A 21,493-nucleotide genomic window follows, 5' to 3' on the forward strand; every position below is an offset into this window, starting at 1 on the left:
ACAAGTATAACATTTTTTATTAAATAGTTAGCCAATATTGTACAGTGACTAAAATAAGTGTTCCAATAGTTTCTAAAACAACTGTTTTCATTCTGTTATTCTTCAAATATACATACATTCAATATGTTATACAATTATTTTCTCTAAAGGGAAGTCAATCCAAATGAATTGGTGCCTTAGGATCACATATTGTCCATATTGCACCAGCAGCGATATTTCTTCCTCCAATGGAAATTAAGTCGATTGTTCTGAAGAATCATGTTTGCGCCCAAGGCAGCCATGATATGAAATTGTGTGGCATTAGAAAGGCACTGCAGCTAACACTTATTTTATTCCCTTATCCCTAGATATAGTTTACTATCTCTGACATTTATAAAACCATCTATCTTAGAGAGGTGATATTTCTGAGCAGCAGATAAAGAGCCAAACTCAGAGCCAGCCATACGTAGCTGAGGAGAGGAGGATATCCATAATGGCCTGAATACACAGAGCTCCATTTGGAGTGTGTTTGTTGTGCCTGTGTGGATCTCCCTGGGGTAAGTTCCCATGCCGGGTCACCACTTCCTGATAGAGCGGCAAACAGATGTGCTGCTGCAGCACTACACTACACCCAGCAAGGAATGGCTCCTGACTCACGCCACAGAGGACAGAGCAGAGCCTGCACAGCTACAGCTACTAGCATAGCCAACACAGTCTAGCATGGATGGATGTGTAGCAGCAGTCAAACACAACTCCACTTACTATAACAGAAATAGGGCATTGAATGAGATATGACTACTCACATTAGACTAATGAATTGCACTCAGACCCACAATATACACTCTGAGGAACTTCCTTGAAGTTTTGGGAGATACACACTCCCATTTTAAGTGGTATGTTACATCATTGTAAACTAGCATAATATTATGACTTCAAAGGTATCATTATGAAAGTGGTTAATTCAGCTGCTGTGCTAGTTCCAAATAGAAAAGGCTTCCTTGCTCTGGGTGGTTAAATTGAGCGATGAACCAGATGAAGTAGATCACTTCATGTGTAACATGATCAATGCAGCCCATTTAATTACATTGGTTTGAACTCCCAAGAAAAACACAGCCCTGGCTGCAGTCCATCACAAAAGTAATGTTCAGAGGCACTGAATATGTATTAAAGCAGCATTTGAAAAAAGTGGATTTAAGATGACTGGAAGATTACTCTGCATTGTTGGAAAAGGACCCGTAAGTAAGCATTTCACTGTTGTTTACGACGCATGTGAAATTTGATTTGAAGAGTAAGAATAGTAGAATCAGGTGCAATTTAGAAATTTGATTGTGCATCAGACGTTTTTCTCTTGTTATGTCAGTCACTCAATTAGACATGTTAGCTGACAGTTTTTAGATTGGTAGTTAGTCTAGCCAGCTATCATGGCCTAATACCGACTGGGATGCAGGGCACGTGCCCAGGGGCCCTGAACTCCAAGGGGCCCCCATTGATTTTGTTAGTCATTATCACTCAGATTTATTAACATGGCACAAGTCATGGCAAAATATGTAGAATTGCAGGAAATTAGCTTTAAAACAGCAAAACATTCTCTCCACCCCATGGCAAAATGAGTAGAATTGCAGTAAACTTGCTTTAACTCTGCAACATTATCTCTACACCCCATGGCAAAATATGTAGAATAGCAGGAAATGAACTTTAACACTTTTTTTCTCCACCCTCAAGAGGGGGGCCACTAAAATTTGTTGGCATGAGATAGGGGGGCCCCCAACCAAATCACGCTTAGGGCCCCTAGACCTGGCCCTGGATGGATCCAACATTAAATGTGATCGACTTCCCTTTAGACCACTCTCTGTAAACATTTGGTATGAATCAGATCGAGACGCATCAATAGAACTTCAACAAATAACATTAATCAAAGCAAATCAGTATAAAACTCCACCATCTCCTCTATAACAACAAGTGCAATACTAATGTAACTCATTCCCATTCAGTACTTTGTGTCCAATATAATGGTCCCGTCTCTTTCTCTGGAAAATTGGCCTAGTTCCTACACTCCCACTAGTAGGATATTCTGAATAATTAAATATATTTATATTCTAATAATATCATGCACAAATGTAAATTTCAAACATAATTTTTACAGCGAAATATTATAACATAATAATTTGTGTACAAATAAAGTGATGTTGCACATGAAGCTCAACTACATTAGATAACAGTATATTTTTTTATACAGCTAATTGTCTGTAAAAACAGACTCATAAATAGAAAACAATATAAATCATATAAACCATTTAAAAAATATATATAATAATAATAATGATAAAAATACACTTCTTAAATTAAAACAAAGAAACAAAGAAACTATGGTCAAGAGCAACAAAAAAGGCTATATTAAAATAGTTTACAAGGGCATTTATGATACAGAAAAGCAAATCATCAGAGGCCCAGTGTAACCCAACGATGAATGCCTCGATTTATTTGTTAATGTGCCAATCAGCAGTTGAAACAATAACAAAGTGTTTTCCCGGCCACTGTTTCGGTAAAAACACTGAGGAATGGTGCTAAAAAAAATTAATCTCTCTTAAATTCATGGATGTAAATTATAGTTTCAACAATGTTTTGAGGCTTAAAAAGTGTTTGTTAACATTTACATTGTTTACAAACATTGGAGTAAAACAAGTTTATATGTTGGATTGTGATGGAGTACGAAAGCTAAATTAAGCTCATGAAGCTAAGTTATATTCTTCAAGAATCAATGGGTACATATAATTATTTGTAAGTCCAAAGATTGATGTAGCAACTGCTGATTGCCCCTTTAAGGGGCAGATATATAGGAATATTAACTCAAGCTTTGGTTGTGGTTCTCATCTGAACAAATTGGGCTTGTATAAAATCCTAAACTCCCTTTGCTCTAAATGAGACAGAATAGAGGCCTTGTGGAAATAACCCTAAGCCACCCAATTAAAAATAGTCCTGCTCTGTATTCTCCTGAGGTACTCTGCTTTCGGAGAGCAGACCTCCCATAGGGAAGTCAGGAGCTTACAGCAGCTGGCTTTTACAGCATCCAAGAATAATAAGGGACCAGGACAAAAGTTTACTGGGATGTTCAGGATGCTTGGAATCGTACCAAACCCATGTAAACATGCATAAGGAAAGAGAACAGTCAGTCATATTTTGTAAATAAATAAAAAAGATACATTGTTTGTTTGTGCAAAGCCTGCTGGGGGAAATAATTGTCACCGCAATCACAGTGCATTTACCTGGACCCGGTTTCCCAAAAGCATCTTAAGGCCAAGTTCATCGTTTGAACCATAGGATCCTACTGTAGTCACATCCCTGTAGTTCTCTATAAACTATAGACAACAAGATGTTTTTGGGAAACTGCCTCCTGGTCTGGTAGAAGTCTGGAATATAACTTTTCTTTCCTCTACTACAAATGCACTACATGACCAAAAGTATGTGGACACCTGCTCGTCGAACATCTCATTCCAAAATCATGGGCATCAATATGTTGGACGATTAGGCCTGGCTCGCAGTCGGTGTTCCAATTCATCCCAAAGGTGTTCAATGGAATTGAGGTCAGGGCTCTGTAGAGGCCAGTCAAGTTCTTCCACATTGATCTCGACAAACCATTTCTGTATGGACCTTGCTTTGTGCACAGGGACATTGTCATGCTGAAACAGAAAAGGGCCTTCCCCAAACTATTGCCACAAAGTTGGAAGCACAGAATTGTCTCTAACATCATACTATGCTGTAGCGTTAAGATTTCCCATCCCTAGAACTAAGGGGACTAGCCCGAACCATGATAAACAGCTCCAGACCATATTTCCTCCTCCCACCAAACTTCACAGTTGGCACTATGCATTGGCATCTGCCAAACCCAGATTTGTCCGTCCCAGATGGTGAAGCGTGATTAATCACTCCAGAGAAAGTGTTTTCACTGCTCCAAAGTCCAATGGAGGCGAGCTTTACGCCACTCCAGCCGACGCTTGGCATTGCGCATGATGATCTTAGGCTTGTGTGCAGGTGATCGGCCATGGAAACCAATTTCATGAAGCTCTCGATAAACAGTTATTGTTCTCGCATTGCAGTTTGAAACTTCATAGTGTGTTGCAACCAAGGACAGACGATTTTACGCACTACGCGCCTCAGCACTTTCCAGTGCCGTTCTGTGAGCTTGTGTGACCTACCACTTCACGGTTGAGTTTTTGTGGCTCCTAGACGTTTCCACTTCACAATAACAGCACTTGCAGATGACCGGGGCAGCTCAAGCAGGGCAGAAACTTGACGAACTGACTTGTTGGAAAGGTGGCATCCTATGAAGTCACTGAGTTCTTCAGTAAGGGCATTCTACTGTCAATGTTTTTCTATGGAGATTGCAGTGTGCTTGATTTTATACACCTGTCAGCAATGGGTGTGGCTGAAATAGCAGAATCCACTAATTTGAAGGGATGTCCATATACTGTAGTGTAGAGATGTCCAGCTACTGAAACTCAGGTAATAACTAGGGCTATGACAATACCAGTATAGCGATATTTTTTCAGTGGCAAACATGAAAACACAAAGCAGACCAAACTCTTTGGTCATTTAAAAACCTGCCGTAAATAAAATATTATGTGCTATAGCTTGGAAATAAATAAATGTGACTCTGGTTGACAACATAATGATGTTTGTTTCCAACATTAGGGTTGTTTTCCTAAAGAAGTTTAACCCACTTCATTTTTTGTTTCCTTGCCAAGCTATTAACAAGTATCGCAATACTGGTATTGTCCCTGGCCCTAGTCATAACAAGTTTAAACCAAGTTTAAACCGGGGGAAAGAAAACCGATTGTGAGATAAAATCTTCACCAATATACCCCACAGCATGGTGGGTTCTTCATGTAGGCCTACTATGGGTCAAAATCAGCGTGAAATATGGACAAATCCCTGGTTTCATCTGAGATGCAAAATGCATGGTAATCACACACAGGCTTGGGTCAGTACAGGCAAACAGAATCAAGCAAGAGTGAAACATCCACAAGTGTACCAGCAGGTGGACATTCTGTGCACACCTTAAAAGATTTCTAGAAATGTCATTCAAATATGTACACTACATTAACAAACTAAAACAGGAACAGAAGATCAATAACTTATACACATTAAGGAAAAGAGTGGAAGAGAGCCTCTAGCGTACAGTGCATGATGAAGATAGTCGTTGTCTCCCCCTCCCTCACCCTCCATCCCCTCTCCTCCCCTGTGCTGCGGCACTGCCCTCCTAAGTGTAGCCCAGATTCTCCATTTCGCTGCGGTAGCGCTGCTCCGACACCTTGCTCTTGTGCTGTTTGCTCTCCAGGTGAAGGCGGAAGTCGGCCTCCTCGCTGGCCCCAGAATTGCACATGGAGCAGTAGAACTGGCCACTGGGCGTCACACACATGGCCAGGTCCCTGGGGATCCTCTGCCTGGGCCGGGGGTTGTAGTAGGGGCCTGGGACACACACCAAGACATACACACCATCAGAGGAGTGAGCTCATTAAAGGAGTGAGCTCCTCATTAAAATGATGGAGAGTGAGTGAGCTGCTGCTCACCAGTGAACACAATTCCAGAAGATTGGAGTGTCAGAAGGATGCCAGGTGCTACAGGGGATGGAAGGCTGGCTGTGCATAAATAGGAGACGCTTTCCACTGCCATGGTCATATGAATGTTACAAGAAGAAATACAAATGTGTCCCTCAGAGTACCACAGTATGAGTCATAATACCCAGAAAATCTAGCGGTCAAACAAGGAAATGGTTCCAATCGTTTTCCACCATTCATTTTTCTCATTTTAGACACACTTATAATAAGGGCTGTGTTTTGTGTAGGCTTACCCTGGCGTGACATTTTGATAACCGTGTAAATCTCTCTAGGACAAGGTGACTTTTATCAATATTTGCCTGTATTTACCCCCCCCCAAAATGAAATTATAATTAGCTGCTAAGATGGCTATCATAAAGAACTACAAATGCCATGATGATGTGGACGAGAATGCCGAATCGAGGCAAAGGTAAGAATCTCTGGATTAACTATCGAAATGTTAATTAAATGTAGTAATGAATAAATAGGCTACATTCCTTTAATGGACAATTCTGTGAACTGTCTTGTGCAAGTTTTAAATTGACACAATACCTGTTAGCAAAGTATTCAGCTGGAGATGACGTGCAGGAGCTTGCAGGGATTTGTAGTTTTGCATGTCTAATTTGATGCTAATTAGCCATTTCGAATCTGAGAGTAAACAGCCAAATATACTGATAAAAGTCACCTTGTCCGAGAGAGATTTACATGGTTATCAAAACATCATGCCAGGTTAAGCCTACAGAAAACACATTCCTTATTTGAAGTGTTTCTAAAATCCCCAATTGGAAAAATGAATGGTGGAAGAAAAAAAATTGAACTTATTCCCTGTTTGACCACTAGGTTTTTGGGGTATTATGACACCTCCACTGTGGTGCTCTCTTAGGAGAAGGGATGTATGTTGGATAGAGAATAAATGCTCTGCTGTATCTGCGTGTATGTCTGGAGGGAACCGTCACAGGCCTTTGCAGAGTAACTCCGATAGACAAACTACATTTTCTCTCTGAGAGAGTTTTAAACAACTCTATTTCTGGAATTGTCCATAAAGGACATTTAAATCAGCAATGTCTCTGAGCCCTGAGGGAGGCAAGGGAAGGGAGGAGAGGGGGTGCAGTTGTGTCCTATGATTCATCCAGAGGGAGCAGGCCATGGTGGAAGGTATGTGGAGTGGGGGATCGGAAGAGGATACTGGGCTGGACAATAGACAGTGAGGGGTCTGTCTAATGGACTCTCGCCACCTGAGCAGGCTGTGTGACGTCTGTGGGGCAGCAGAGCTGACGTGGGTTGCTGTATCGGTTTACATATCCAAAGCCCTGGTGCCGGGCTTGTGCTTAGTGAGTTCACAATGACTGACCAGCCTCAGCCAACCCCTTAACTTTCTTACAGAGCATTTCCCCTTCAAAAGGTGGTGATGAGAGGCGGCTGTTCACTGCTGCTACGACCATGGAGAAGAAAACAATAGCCTCCACCAGCTGTCAAAAGCTTCATTGGAATCAATAATTAGGAAATGGGCAACCACCTCTGCTCTACAAACATACAGTAAAGTATACATTCTCAAGACTAGGAATATCCCTGAATCATCTGATCTTTATGAGCCGTTCTGGCTCGGTCAAGCCTTACTTACTTTACTTACATCTGATCTTTACAACAAAATTGTAGATTTACAACAAGTTTTCCCCTGTAAAGTAATTTGCTGTTTGGTCAAACTTTATTACCGGTATGTCTTTGTTTCAGTGTGCTGTACCTGGCACGGCAATAGGCACCTGTGGGGTCCTACGGTTCTTGATAAACCTGTACTCGCTCCCCTCTTTCCTCGGACGCCTCTGGACACACTCAGTCGACTCTCTGAAAAATTGATGGATCACTGAGAGCAAAGTCTCCCATATTTAGTTTATAAATCAAACGGCCAACCTAACAATAATAGTTACTATGATGGACAGAATAATGGAATGCATCTATCACATGCTATGGCATTTTCTCTTTAAACGGAAACATTAAAACATACAGTTGAAGTCAGAAGTTTACATACACTTAGGTTGGAGCCATTAAAACTTGTTTTTCAACCACTCCACAAATGTCTTGTTAACAAAGTATAGTTTTGGCAAGTCAGTTAGGACATCTACTTTGTGCATGACACAAGTAATTTTTCAAAAAATTGTTTACAGACAGATTATTTCACTGTATCACAATTCCAGTGGGTCAGCAGTGTGCATACACTAAGTTGACTGTGCCTTTAAACAGCTTGGAAAATTCCCGAAAATTATGTCATGGGTTTAGAAGCTTCTGATAGGCTAATTGACATAATTTGAGCCAATTGGAGGTGTACCTATGGATGTATGTCAAAGCCTACCTTCAAACTCAGTGTCTCTTTGCTTGACATCATGGGAAAATCAAAAGAAATCAGCTAAGACCTCAGAAAAAAATTTGTAGACCTTCACAGGTCTGGTTCATCCTTGGGAGCAACTTCCAAACGCCTGAAGGTACCACGTTCATCTGTACAAACAATAGCACGCAAGTATAAACACCATGGGACCACGCAGTCTTCATACTGCTCAGGAAGGAGATGCGTTCTGTCTCCTAGAGATGAATGTGCTTCAATGCAAATCAATTCCAGAACAACAGCAAAGGACCTTGTGAAGATGCTGGAGGAAACAGGTACAAAAGTATCTATATCCACAATAAAACAAGTCCTATATCGACATAAGCTGAAAGGCCGCTCAGCAAGGAAGAAGCCACTGCTCCAAAACCGACATAAAAAAGCCAGACTTCGGTTTGCAACTGCACATAGGGACAAAGATCGTACTTTTTGGAGAAATGTCCTCTTGTCTGATGAAGCAAAAATAGAACTGTTAGGCCATAATGACCATTGTTATGTTTGGAGGAAAAGGGTGATGCTTGCAAGCCGAAGAACACCATCCCAACTGTGAAGCACGGGGGTGTCAGAATCATGTTGTGGGGGTGCTTTGCTGCAGGAGGGACTGGTGCACTTCACATAATGGATGGCGTCATGAGGAAGGAAAATGATGTGGATATATTGAAGCAACATCTCAAGACGTCCGTCAGGAAGTTAAAGCTTGGTTGCAAATGGATCTTTCAAATGGACAATGACCCCAAGCATACTTCCAAAGTTGTGGCAAAATGGTTTAAGGACAACAAAGTCAAGGTATTGGAGTGGCCATCACAAAGCCCTGACCTCAATCTCATAGAAAATGTGTAGGCAGATCTGAAAAAGCGTGTGCGAGCAAGGAGGCCTACAAACCTGACTCAGTTACACCAGCTCTGTCAGGAGGAATGGGCCAACATTCACCCAAAATATTCTCTCTACTATTATTCTGACATTTCACATTCTGAAATTAAAGTGGTGATCCTAAATGACTTAAGACAGGGAATTTTTACAAGGATTAAACGTCAGGAATTGTGAAAAACTGAGTTTAAATGTAGTTGGCTAAGGTGTACGTAAACTTCCGACTTCAACTGTATCTTGATTAAATTTCATATAACAGGGCTGAAGGGGCAGGATTTCTATGTTTAAGTATGGTTTTATTAGCCATGCGCATGTTGCATCTGTTGTTTGTCTTCCTGCTGTTGGGTGGGGAACCAGTATTGACACCACAGACTCACAGGATGCTACTGCTTTGCTGGGCCTCAGCCAGCCGCAGTCTCTTGGCATGGTTCTTGCCCTGGTAGTGCGCCTGAGCCACGGCAGGGGAGCTGAACGAGGCATCACACAGCTTGCAGTAGTCGTTCTCCGTGGCTAAGATCACCCTGCTGGCACCCATGAATGACACCGGCTGAACAAAGAAAGAAAGAGTGAGTTTTTAAAAAAGGGCTCTTCTTTTCACCAGCCTAAATGATAATCCTGCCAGTTCAAAGCTACATACAGTATCAAAAGAGTTAAAACATACAGTGCTGACAGTTTTCTACAAACCATCATGTTGTTTCTTATGAGCCGATTCTATTTGATTGCAGTTCTCCAGATCAACAACAGAGATCCAAACCGTGAATGTGCTGAAAATTCACAGAACTTGGACTTGTTCATACAGTATTATAGTTTCCTGAACAATAACACATTCATTGTGTGCCAACGCCAAGCTTTACCTGTTTGGGAGTTGCACTGTCAGTTGGTGGAGTCATGAGGAGCTGCTGGGAAAGTGGCTCTATTACCTCCGGAATCCTGATGGCAGGTGGCTGCTGGCTGCCTGCATAGAAATTTCTCAGCTTCTTACTGTGGTTTTTTCCCTGGAAAAGAGACAACGGATGATTCAATCCCACAGCTCAGTCCACTCATTGCACTGTCATCACCATAGCGTCATATTGCGAATTATGAGCATCATCACCATCATCAGTGAGCACAACTGTTAGGGATTACATTTTCCACTTACATTCATGAGGGGATATAAGTTTTGGCTGATATGCCAAATAAACAAACATTGACATTTCACGTTAGACACAATGTAGTTGATGCATGATGAGAAGCATTTGCTGCCATCAAAACATACAGTTGAAGTCGGAAGTTTACATACACCTTAGCCAAATACATTTAAACTGTTTTTCACAATTCCTGACATTTAATCCTTGTAAAAATTCCCTGTCTTAGGTCAGTTAGGTTTACCACTTTATTTTAAGAATGTGAAATGTCAGAATAATAGTAGAGAGAATGATTTATTTCAGCTTTTGTTTCTTTCATCACATTCCCAGTGGGTCAGAAGTTTACATACACTCAATTAGTATTTAGTAGCATTGCCTTTATTTGTTAACTTGGGTCAAACATTTTTGGGGTAGCCTTCCAACAGCTTCCCATAATAAGTTGGGTGAATTCTGGCCCATTCCTCCTGACAGAGCTTGTGTAACTGAGTCAGGTTTGTAGGCCTCCTTGCTTGCACAAACTTTTTCAGATCTGCCTACACATTTTCTATGGAATTGAGGTCAGGGCTTTGTGATGGCCACTCCAATACCTTGACTTTGTTGTCCTTAAGCCATTTTGCCACAACTTTGGAAGTATGCTTGGGGTCATTGTCCATTTGAAAGATCCATTTGCAACCAAGCTTTAACTTCCTGACGGACGTCTTGAGATGTTGCTTCAATATATCCACATAATTTTCCTTCCTCATGACGCCATCCATTATGTGAAGTGCACCAGTCCCTCCTGCAGCAAAGCACCCCCACAACATGATTCTGACACCCCCGTGCTTCACAGTTGGGATGGTGTTCTTCGGCTTGCAAGCATCACCCTTTTTCCTCCAAACATAATGATGGTCATTATGGCAAAACAGTTATATTTTTGTTTCATCAGACCAGAGGACATTTCTCCAACAAGTACGATCTTTGTCCCCATGTGCAGTTGCAAACTGAAGTCTGGCTTTTTTTGGTGGTTTTGTAGCAGTGGCTTCTTCCTTGCTGAGTGACCTTTCAGGTTATATTGATTTTGGACTAGTTTTTACTGTGGATATAGACTTTTGCACCTATTTCCTCCAGCATCTTCACAAGGTCCTTTGCTGTTGTTCTGGGATTGATTTGCACTTTGCTCACCGAAGTACATTCATCTCTAGGAGACAGAACACGTCTCCTTCCTGAGCGGTATGACGGCTGCATGGTCCACTGGTGTTTATACTTGCGTACTATTGTTTGTACAGATGAACATGGTACCTTCAGGCTTTTGGAAATTGCTCCCAAGGATGAACCAGACTTGTGGAGGTCTACAATTTTTTTCTGGGGTCTTGGCTGATTTCTTTTGACTTTCCCATGATGTCAAGCAAAGAGGCACTGAGTTTGAAGGTAAGCCTTGAAATACATCCACAGGTACACCTCCAATTGACTCAAATGATGATCAGAAGCTTCTAAAGCCATAACATAATTTATGGTAATTTTCCAAGCTGTTTAATTAAAGTCACAGTCAATTTAGTGTATGTATACTTCTGACCCACTGGAATTGTGGTATAGTGAATTATAAGTGAAATAATATGTCTGTAAACAATTGTTGGAAAAATTACTTGTGTCATGCACAAAGTAGATGTCCTAACCGACTTGCCAAAACGATTGTTTGTTAATAAGAAATTTGTGGAGTGGTTGAAAAACTAGTTTTAATGAATCCAACCTAAGTGTATGTAAACTTCTGACTTTAACTGTATGTGTTGGGGTAGGCCTACAAGTAAACTACCGCATATAGACAGAGACAGCCTGCTGGTGGATGAGATTACGGTACAAGCTACATGTCCAGTACACCAGCTCACCTGGTAGTGGGCCTGTGCCTGCTGAGCAGAGTTGAGGGTGACGTTGCACAGTTTGCAGTACAGAGGCTTACACAGCTCCTCCAAGGTAGCGTCCTGGTCTGTGGCCCCGATCTGAGCATCTTTCTCCTGGGGCCTGCTGTTGAGGGTCGCCTGGGCAGTGGGAGGTGGGACAGGGCAGGGGGGCCCCTGCACCAGCTGGAGGTGAGTGGGAGGTTTGGCAGACAGAGGACTGGAGAGGGGGAAACGGTGGGGATCCGGGGTCATTACTACTGGTGGAAGGGGTCCGAGGGTCTGTGGAGGGGGTCCAAGGGTCTGTGGAGGGGGCCCGAGGGTCTGTGGAGGGGGTCCGAGGGTCTGTGGAGGGGGTCCGAGGGTCTGTGGAGGGGGTCCGAGGGTCTGTGGAGGGGGTCCGAGGGTCTGTGGAGGGGGTCCAAGGGTATGTGTAGGAGGCATTGGCTGGAACAGTGGCTGCTGCTGGCCAAATAGGCTCAGTGAAGGCTTCAGCATAGACTCTGGTCCTGAGGGCCAATGCAATGATTGCAAAGCATTAGAATCAATCATATACTTTAAAATTTAGGATAGGCATGTAATGGTTATATAACATTTGGAGGATGCAATAACTATAGTAATCAACTGTGTTCATTTCTCCCTGGGGAAACAGACACTAACAAATAAAACAATAGTGCGTTTCACAGCTCTGCTCCTTGCGACAATAAGTTCCTCAAGCATTTCTTGATATGCCGCTGATTCAAACAGACCATTGCCTACTTGACCGGGTACATTTCAGGCACTCATGTGTGGCCAAATTTTTTCTGCATATAAGGGTGGGGGTTGGGTCAGCAGCTGCGCTCATGTCTGATGTTTCCACTGTATCAACTCCGATTGGAGACCCAACAACAGTGATTCATAGACCTAAAATAACAGTGTAGGATGTTTTGGATTCCAGCAGCCATGCAGTGACACCAAGTGAATGGCATGCTTAAAATGGAACTTTCCGATAACAACAAACCAAAGGATGCGCCGGCAATTGTAGGTCTTCAACGTGTACATCAATGTTATTCTGATAAATGTCATAATGTAGCCTTAACACCGAATAATACTTCAATATGAGTGTGAATATAAGAATTCAAGAAAATTGCTCACTTTCTAAATATTTTTTCTGGGTATTGCAATGAAGAAGAAAAAACCCACTAATCTGCTTAGCCTTAAAACGCAGTATGCTGTATAACTGCTATTATTTCCCCTTGCGGAGTAATGAGGAGACAAACCTGAATCACATGTTCACTGGAGAATATAGCCTAATCCCAAAAATAGTCCCAGGAACCTACATTGTCATAGCCCAAGGTCAGAGTCAAAGTCCTCTTTTCTCATCTTGGGTACATAACACTCCTCCTGAGGCTTAACCCTGGGATTTCACATAAAATGTAAGTCCTGGGGATATTAATGAGTAGTCATTGGCCATGTATCAAGGGGGATGGGCTTGGGTCTCTCAGTTGGAGAAAAGTATTTTAAGGAAAGGTCTTCTTGGGTCTTAAAGTGGAGGGTTCTAATTCTTTCATTTGGTATGTGTGCAGAAGAAAGAAAGAACCAAAAACCTTCAAAGGTTGAATAGCCCTTCACAAACGTATAGTTATTTCATGCCTTTTACACTGTGTTCCTCTGCCACATCAATTATGGAGCGAAGAGTATATGCCTCATGCACTGGAATGATGTGCATGACTAGTCTTTGAAGGGAGAAAGCTTGAAGGGAACTCATAAAGACTTCCTGTTGAATTCTTATGTTCAATGCCTTGCAGGGACACACGATGGAGACTTGGTTTTAGCATTGAAATCTGTTGAAAAACCCTGAGATTTATGGTATTTTACTAACACTCAGTCATGCAGATAAAACAGATGAATTGAGGCTTAAATATTTACCCATTAGTTAGCCTAGTTAGAAATGGCAACAAAGCAGTTAGGCTATTGACAGCTAGCCATCTGAAAGGACTCATTATTGCCAGTTCAAGAGAGGGATGGTTGATAATTAGACTATACGCAGAGTTCCCCAATAGGAGGCCCACAGGCCAAATTTATTTTATTTTGCCTGCCAAGCTTTCTGGGAAAATATATATATACTGTACATACTTGTTCTTGGACATAAAAGACTGTAAGATCACCAGGAAATGAGCTCAAAGTGATTTAATTTAGGGAATCTGTTCCCAAGTATTCATACACATAAATAGAGAGGCATATGGGCTGAATGCAATTGGGGACTCTGGTAACAGGCAAAAATGAGGGTGTATCAATAAATAACGCTAAATTATCAATCTATCAATATATATTTTTACCAATAAAGCTACAGCAAATCAGGGTAAAGCACACAATGAGGCTGCTTATCAAACATTTATAACATCACCAAGGATGTAAACCTACCAGACTCAGATCTGTCAACCTATTTCAGTGGACAATGCCATTGTATCTCATTACAACAGACAGAGTATGCAATCTATAACTGGTTTAATTACTTAAGACAACATTGCTGGATAACAAGGTTAACTCAAGTCCAAACCCAAGCTGTTATTCATCATAATTATTATCAGCATCATCAACTCCATCATCAAGTTCGCTGACGACATGACAGTAGTAGGCCTGATTACCAACAATGATGAGACGGCCTACAGAGAGGAGGTAGGGCCTCTGACGGTGTGGTGCCAGGTAAACAACCTCTCCACCAATATAAGCAAAACAAAATAGCTGATTGTGGACTTCAGGAGGAACCCGGCTGGGCACACCCCTATCCTCATCAACAGGGCGGTCATCCGCGTCAATTTTCTCGGTGTACACATCTCAGAGGAGCTGAAATGGTCAAACCACACAGACACTGTGGTAAAGAAGGCACAAAAGTGACTCTTCAACTTCAGGAGGCTGAAGAAATTTGGTCTGTCCCAGAGGGCCCACACAGTGTTCTACAGGAGCACCATCGAGAGCATACGGTCAGGCTGCATCACAGCCTGGTATGGCAACTCCACCGCCGTTGACTGCAAGGCTCTACAGAGAATTGTACGCTCAGCCAAACGCACCATTGGGTGCACACTGCCTGCCCTCCAGGACACCTACAACACCAAGTGTCACAGGAAGGCCAAGAAGATCATCAAGGACCTCAGCCACCCGAGCCAGGGCCTGTTCTCCCCGCTTTCATCACTCCCCACTTCCCAAACAGACATTCACCCTGCCCTAACCCCCAATGGACATTTATCATTGTTACAGTTGTAAATATGTATACATTATTATATTATTGTTTCATTTATGACCTGCACTGTTGGAGCTCGGAGCTTAAGAATCCCACTGTACCCTGCAATTACATCTGTGACCATGTGCATTTGATTAATAAACTAAATCTAATCATCATCATCATCATGAGAATAATGTACACACAGCATGTTGTGTCAATGAGCTTGTGCTATGACAAGAGTTGACAGAATTCCATTTCAAGATTTGGGAACAGAGACAGTCAATAAAGGCCATGCTCATCCCTCTAAACAAGCAGACCATAATGTACACCCACTGATCTGACCATTATCACTTTAGTTGATTTTTACATGAAACACATGTCCACCGCATCACACCTTCACTGGAAGAAGCACAGAGGGTGCTGTGGATATAACAAATCAACTAACTTAGGTTCGCATATCTTTGGAGTTGAATTGATCAGAAACCTAATATACCTCTAGTTTCAGATGTCATTTCAACATGGCTGTTCTTGGTCGAATCTCTTCAAATCAACGAGTAGGCTCTACCTCAACTAAATGTATGTATATCTGTATAGCCTACTACAATCTATAATACCAAGATGCCGGTTGGATAAACCCCCTTCAATCAGCACTGGTTGTTGCACTGTAGCTGAGGCTGCAAATATGCATCCATCAATTCGCAGTGTCACGGTCGCTGACAGCAATGAATGAGACCCTTTTCTTACCTGGTAATCGGGAAAAATAATAGCTGGTATCCCCATAGTTCAAAGGCTGCGAATTTCTGTAATAATCGGCACTCTGATAATAAGCATCTCTATTGTTGACATGTAACGCCATCATTGCATACTGGCCAACTTCGAACCAGCTGAGAATCCAGCAGCCTACCTTGCTTTCACCAGAGAAGAGGAGGGGTGAGTTGTCAGTGTCACGAGCAGAGAGGTGTGGGGGATATACACTTTGCGAAAAAATAAATGGCTACATTTTAGTAGACTAAAGCCTATCATAATCAAACCCCCAGACAATAGTAACAACGTATGTAAAACATTTAGGAAAAGGTGGGTCTTTGAAAAACATGTTTGTGAGTGTATTCTTCTCTTGTTGGTACAGTCCATGTACTGCATTCAAGCTATGCGACTCTCGGAAATCCACGGTCAAGCTATCCGCGTCCGAATTGGTATGCGCCACTACACTACATTTACCGATCTGATATCACACAAAAGTCATTGGATCTGGAGGATATATTTGAATGACGTTTTGGTGTCATTGGAATGCCATTACTGACAATGCTTTATACTCAGTATAACGGTAGTATGGGCCTTGGTCTTCAATAATCTACAAAGATTGTCAACTCGACTAGTCTAGCCTATTTGATGTGTCCATTTCGCCATTCATGGAGTAGCAGGCGCACAGATTCAGTCGCGGCTATCTTGATCATTCAATTCCGAGAGTCGGGTAGCTTGACCGCATGGTTTATTGCAATGGCTCATCTTCATAATATCTATACAGTTGAACACTTACAAGCTGCAAAATGCTATCGAAACCAAATGTTCATGCAATAAAACATATATTTTTAAATAACTAACATAGATCATTTTATTAGCTATTTTCTATATTATGGTTTGAGGTTGTAACCTACTCTCGTCAAACTCATCAAAACTCGCGGGACAGCTACTCCTCTAAAACCAATTTGCTACCAAAATCCCCCAGTGCATGATCGTTGCAGCTGGTAACAAATGGCCGTCATATAATTTAAGCTAATGCATTTGAACAAAACATGATTGGTAGGCTTCATGCCTGTGTATCTTATTTTTGATCATGCAATTTCATTGCAACTGATAGCTATGGTAAAATTGTAGACTGTTTAAAAATAAAACACACAATTCATCATGGTTGCTATAGCGAAATCTGCTGTCAAGTCGTAGGTAGCCTAAAGTCTGGCGCTGCATGATCGAATGTACACAGCTTGCGCCGCGGAACACCCGCTGGAACACCCTTGGATCCCCGCTGACACATCCGCTGGAACCCCGCGGGAACCAAGCATGAGAAGGTGTTGGAAGCTAGCTAGCGCGAGCTGTTAGCCAACGAGGTCATATCGTAGACATGTCTTGGTAAGCGTTCTCGCATTTAACTAATAATAGCTACATTCTTAGTAAAATAGCTAGATATATTTAGATTTAAATGATAAATGGCTGACCATAACCAGACCGACAGGAGCCTAGCTAATGTTAGCTAACGTAATGTTGTTGGCTAGTTAATATCAAAACAGATTATGATTTGGAACGTCAGCAAATGTCTTTCTTGTGAATGCCAACTAACGTTAGCTAGAAGCCAGCTGTAACGTTACCTAACGAGTGTTTCTTATGTCAATTCTTTACATTTTTATATTAGCTATATCTATGACTAAAAATAATAGACGTTTTACAATCGGAGACAATATGGACACTGGACTTAAAATTTAACTAACGTTATTTCTATATGATCTTGCTAGCTATATGGTTAATAGTTATACTGTAATTACAGTCGTGATTCTAACGACTATACCAATCACAGTATCTAACTAGCTAACAAAAATGAAATGATGGAAGCTACACAACTATAGATTGCTACACAGCTTTAAGTAACGGTACGCTATAAATTGATTTGCTACAGAAGTATAACAGTCTCATCATGGACCTAACACCAGGGTAGACGTTAGTGAAATTTGCTACATGAATGATTGAAGCGTTATATATCTCCCCTTTGGCTACACACACCCACTCCTTGCTACATGGTTTTCTTGCTCGAGCTAGCTACATTTGTTGAGAGGTTGTATCACAGAATTTGGTTAACTGTTGGGCTTTTTGTGATAACGAGTCTCATGCTTCCTCTCTGTCTTCAGAGAATGGCACTGTGCTGATAGGTTACCTACCAATCAGCAGAAAACAACACTGGAGATCAGATGATCTGAAACATGAAGGGTGAGGGTTTTAACACAAGATAAGACCAGCTCTTTTAAGGTAGGAAGCAACATTGATTTGTCAATTTTTCAATCAAATATTCATATTTTTCCCCCTTTTGTTAACGAGTCCAGATTAGGTAGATAACGTGTGGTACTGAGTTTCTATATCTTCCGTCTATATCCTCAGCCATACATGTTTCTGTATTCAAATAAACTAGGTTTAGTGTTTCCTTTATCCACATCCTGTTTGAAGAAGCTTCCTCATTTGCCTTACATCCTGATGACAAGACTGGATGCCTTTCATATTGAACAGACCGTGGCTGTTTTCCTAGTTGTTATTGTTAGCTGCATGTTCACTGACATTAATGATGTTAGACAGTGATAGCAGAAAAAGTTAAGTGCCTTGTATAGCATAGCACATGTTGTTGCACTCTCAGGGAAAGGGAAAACTCTGGTATTTGGTCACAAATGTCATTGGCTCTCGCTGTATGTGGAGGAGAAATAACTTGACTCCCGGAGATAGAAATGCTTCTGTCTGTCATGTGACTGACTGAGTAGGCTAGATCATCATGGACATCGATGGAAATAAACATGATTTATCATCACAGTTATCATAACATAGGCTAGTTTGTCATTAGGTGTAGTGTTTTGATGGGTCAGTTTCCACTGGTGAATTGTGGCTAGTTCCTATTCTGTCTAGTAGGGGTGAGGGAAAGAGGGTCTTAGGGTGGCAGGTAGACTAGAGGTTAGAGTGTTGGGCCAGTAAGCTAAAGGTCTCAAGTTCAAATCCCTGAGCTGACAGGGTGTCTTGAGGAGAGTGGGATATGCAAAAATAAATAATTACTATTCACATGTGTATTAATACACACTTGTACATGTGTGAAATAGGACAAATATAAGCGCCCACCAAATTATTAGAAATTAAAATGAACTACAGTCACACGACAGCAAGAGGTGGGACTGTATATAGTCTACTGTATGATGTTTTTCTTCCATATAATTCTAATCCACTGTTACTCTTTTCCACTTCAGGAGATAAGGAACTATTTTCTATGAACTTTGTGTGTGAGGACTACAGAAATGCCTCCTAGACCTTCTTCTGGTGAATTATGGGGCATCCATTTGATGCCCCCCCGGATCTTTGTGGACTGCTTGTTGCCAAACGGGATGATCCTGACCCTCGAGTGCCTCCGTGAGGCTACGCTCATCACCATCAAACATGAAGTGTTCAAGGAGGCCAGGAAGTACCCCCTGCATCACCTACTACAGGAGGAGACCTCTTACATATTTGTCAGTGTTACGCAGGAGGCAGAGCGAGAGGAGTTCTATGATGAAACTAGGAGACTATGTGATCTCAGGCTCTTTCAGCCTTTTCTAAAGGTCATCGAACCGGTTGGTAACCGAGAGGAGAAAATTCTGAACAGAGAAATTGGTAAGACTTAATTACTACCCTCCTCTTTTTAGAGAGTAACGACATGCTTACATTTTCCTCCAAAACATACAGTATCAGTAAGTGAGTTTCTTTTGTTTTAGGATTCGCAATTGGTATGCCTGTTTGCGAGTTTGACTTAGTAAAGGACCCTGAGGTGCAGGACTTCAGGAGGAATATTCTTAACGTCTGTAAGGATTCAGTAGAACTCCGAGATGCCAATGGACCCCATAGTCGGGCTTTATATGTCTACCCTCCCAATGTTGAATCGACACAAGAACTTCCAAAGCACATCCATGGCAAACTGGACAAAGGTAATTCAAATCAAGCAATGTAATGTCAAGATGCTGCAAGATGCCTAAGGCACATTTAGTGGGTGTCAAACAACAACCTTTTCTACTTTGTCAACACATTAATAAGCAACAAACAAAATTATCCTTATTCCTTTTCATGATAATCTATTTCAAAGCTGTTCTCAGCCTGTGTGGAGTAATATTCTGATTTATTCTCTTTTCTGTGGCTTATTTTATAGGTCAAATCATTGTAGTGATCTGGGTGATTGTCTCACCCAACAATGACAAGCAGAAATACACCCTGAAGATCAACCATGATTGTGTGCCAGAACAGGTGATAGCTGAGGCCATCAGGAAGAAGACCAGGAGCATGCTGTTGTCCCCTGAACAACTCAAGATGTGTGTGCAGGAGTACCAGGGCAAGTACATCCTCAAGGTGTGCGGCTGTGACGAGTACCTCCTGGAGAAATGCCCCCTGAGTCAATATAAGGTTTGTTGGGCCCTAGTGTGCATGTAACCAATGCATACACATTGAAGCCTAACATTAGGTCTGACTCAGGTCTATATTGCTTAATCATGTATCTTAATCCTATTCCTTTTCCCTTTCAGTATGTGAGGAGTTGCATCATGCTTGGCAGGATGCCCAACCTCATGCTGATGGCGAAGGATAGCCTTTATTCTCAGTTACCCATGGACAACTTCACCATGCCCTCGTACGCCCGGCGCATCTCCACCGCCACCCCGTACATGAACGGAGAGTCCTCCACCAAGTCTCTGTGGACCATCAACGGAACCCTGCGGATACGAGTGCTCTGTGCCACATACGTGAATGTGAACATTCGGGATATAGATAAGGTACTTGACAATGGTTATTGTTTTAGATCAACTTTTTCACATTGGTTTTCTGTTTCTGTGCTTGGCTAGCCCTCAACTCCTCTTAAAGCCACTTTTCAGTAATTCATTTTCTGTAAGACTCCTTGGCGTGAATGTCTGTCATGCTGCTACTGCTGGTCGTTTTCAGGGGGTTTTGGTGTCTATTCTTCCTGTTGTCCATGTAGATTTATGTGCGAACCGGCATCTACCATGGAGGGGAGCAGATGTGTGACAACGTGAACACGCAGCGTGTGCCATGCTCTAATCCCAGGTATTACAGACACACAACACACATGGTGTCACAGACAGTGTCTCGCTCATCAAGAGACATCACCATATTGTGACTATTTATCCCATGGTAATGGGGGAGGAGGGTGTGTATTGATCTGTGATATTAACACTTGTAATGGGTTCAGGGTGATTCATTGTGGCTGTGCTTGTCTCCCAGGTGGAACGAGTGGCTGACCTACGACATGTACATTCCCGACATCCCCCGGGCGGCCCGCCTCTGTCTCTCCATCTGCTCTGTGAAAGGCAGGAAAGGGGCGAAGGAGGTAAGCACTCAATTTAATCGGACACCCCAGACCTTTAATGATATAAATGATACCCACTGGCTAGAACAGTGTTCAAAGGTCTTACCTGAATGGCCTGAGGTGTCCTCTGTGGATGTTGAATTACTTATCGACTTGTGGCATGGAGCGATCGTGGCTGTGTAACGTAGGTATGAAGACTGTAACTGACACCTGGGCTGAGTGATGTCACCTAAAGGTCGGGGAGATGGGTTTTCGTGCCCATGATGAATTAGAGATAAATGCCTCTAAAGGCTGTCCTTTGTGAGCAACCTACTGTACAGCTTGAAGCCAATTAACTGAACTAAAACAAAGTCTGTTTGCTTGCCTACTAATCTTTTCAATTCAATTCAGTACGACT

General features: G+C 42.0%; 2 protein-coding genes across 12 annotated transcripts in view; one reads left to right on the plus strand and one right to left on the minus strand.

Annotated features, from left to right (window-relative positions):
- Positions 1 to 16,198, minus strand: LOC110524467 (zinc finger matrin-type protein 3). Of its 6 annotated transcripts, none has more exons than XM_036978273.2 (6): positions 15,916 to 16,198; positions 11,801 to 12,318; positions 9,669 to 9,809; positions 9,192 to 9,361; positions 7,315 to 7,415; positions 1 to 5,445 (listed from the first exon to the last, which is right to left on the minus strand). In XM_036978273.2, exons 2-6 carry the CDS (start codon positions 12,305 to 12,307, stop codon positions 5,237 to 5,239), a joined length of 1,128 nt encoding a protein of 375 aa, XP_036834168.2. In that variant the 5' UTR covers positions 12,308 to 12,318; positions 15,916 to 16,198; the 3' UTR covers positions 1 to 5,236. The 6 variants fall into 6 exon arrangements, 5 of the variants coding, with proteins under 5 accessions (XP_036834168.2, XP_036834167.2, XP_090091922.1 ...); XM_036978272.2 differs by having other exon boundaries at positions 15,756 to 15,953; XM_090235796.1 differs by having other exon boundaries at positions 2,352 to 5,445; positions 7,286 to 7,415.
- pik3ca (phosphatidylinositol-4,5-bisphosphate 3-kinase, catalytic subunit alpha) overlaps positions 16,148 to 21,493 on the plus strand; it is a 13,340-nt gene continuing 7,994 nt past the window's right edge. Inside the window, exons 1-8 of one of the 6 annotated variants that reach the window (XM_036978260.2) lie at positions 16,148 to 17,138; positions 17,909 to 18,026; positions 19,001 to 19,400; positions 19,502 to 19,711; positions 19,930 to 20,180; positions 20,300 to 20,545; positions 20,749 to 20,834; positions 21,012 to 21,117. In XM_036978260.2, coding sequence (XP_036834155.1) covers positions 19,049 to 19,400; positions 19,502 to 19,711; positions 19,930 to 20,180; positions 20,300 to 20,545; positions 20,749 to 20,834; positions 21,012 to 21,117 — 1,251 coding nt within the window. In that variant the 5' untranslated portion in view covers positions 16,148 to 17,138; positions 17,909 to 18,026; positions 19,001 to 19,048. The remainder of the gene's footprint in view (positions 17,139 to 17,908; positions 18,027 to 19,000; positions 19,401 to 19,501; positions 19,712 to 19,929; positions 20,181 to 20,299; positions 20,546 to 20,748; positions 20,835 to 21,011; positions 21,118 to 21,493) is intronic. The other 5 variants (XM_036978262.2, XM_090235794.1, XM_090235793.1 and 2 more) reach the window with 5 other exon arrangements.

Source organism: Oncorhynchus mykiss, chromosome 5, assembly GCF_057628025.1.
Source record: "Oncorhynchus mykiss isolate SJ-2025 chromosome 5, ASM5762802v1, whole genome shotgun sequence".
Classification (NCBI taxonomy): domain Eukaryota; kingdom Metazoa; phylum Chordata; class Actinopteri; order Salmoniformes; family Salmonidae; genus Oncorhynchus; species Oncorhynchus mykiss.

Coding starts and splice junctions, on each gene's coding strand:
- LOC110524467 (XM_036978272.2), bottom strand. CDS start 15,870: ATGATGGCGTTACATGTCAACAATAGAGATGCTTATTATCAGAGTGCC. Junction 9,362..9,668: donor ACAGTGCAACTCCCAAACAG/GTAAAGCTTGGC, acceptor TTCTTTGTTCAG/CCGGTGTCATTCATGGGTGC. Junction 5,446..7,314: donor GGTGCCTATTGCCGTGCCAG/GTACAGCACACT, acceptor TGTGTGTCCCAG/GCCCCTACTACAACCCCCGG.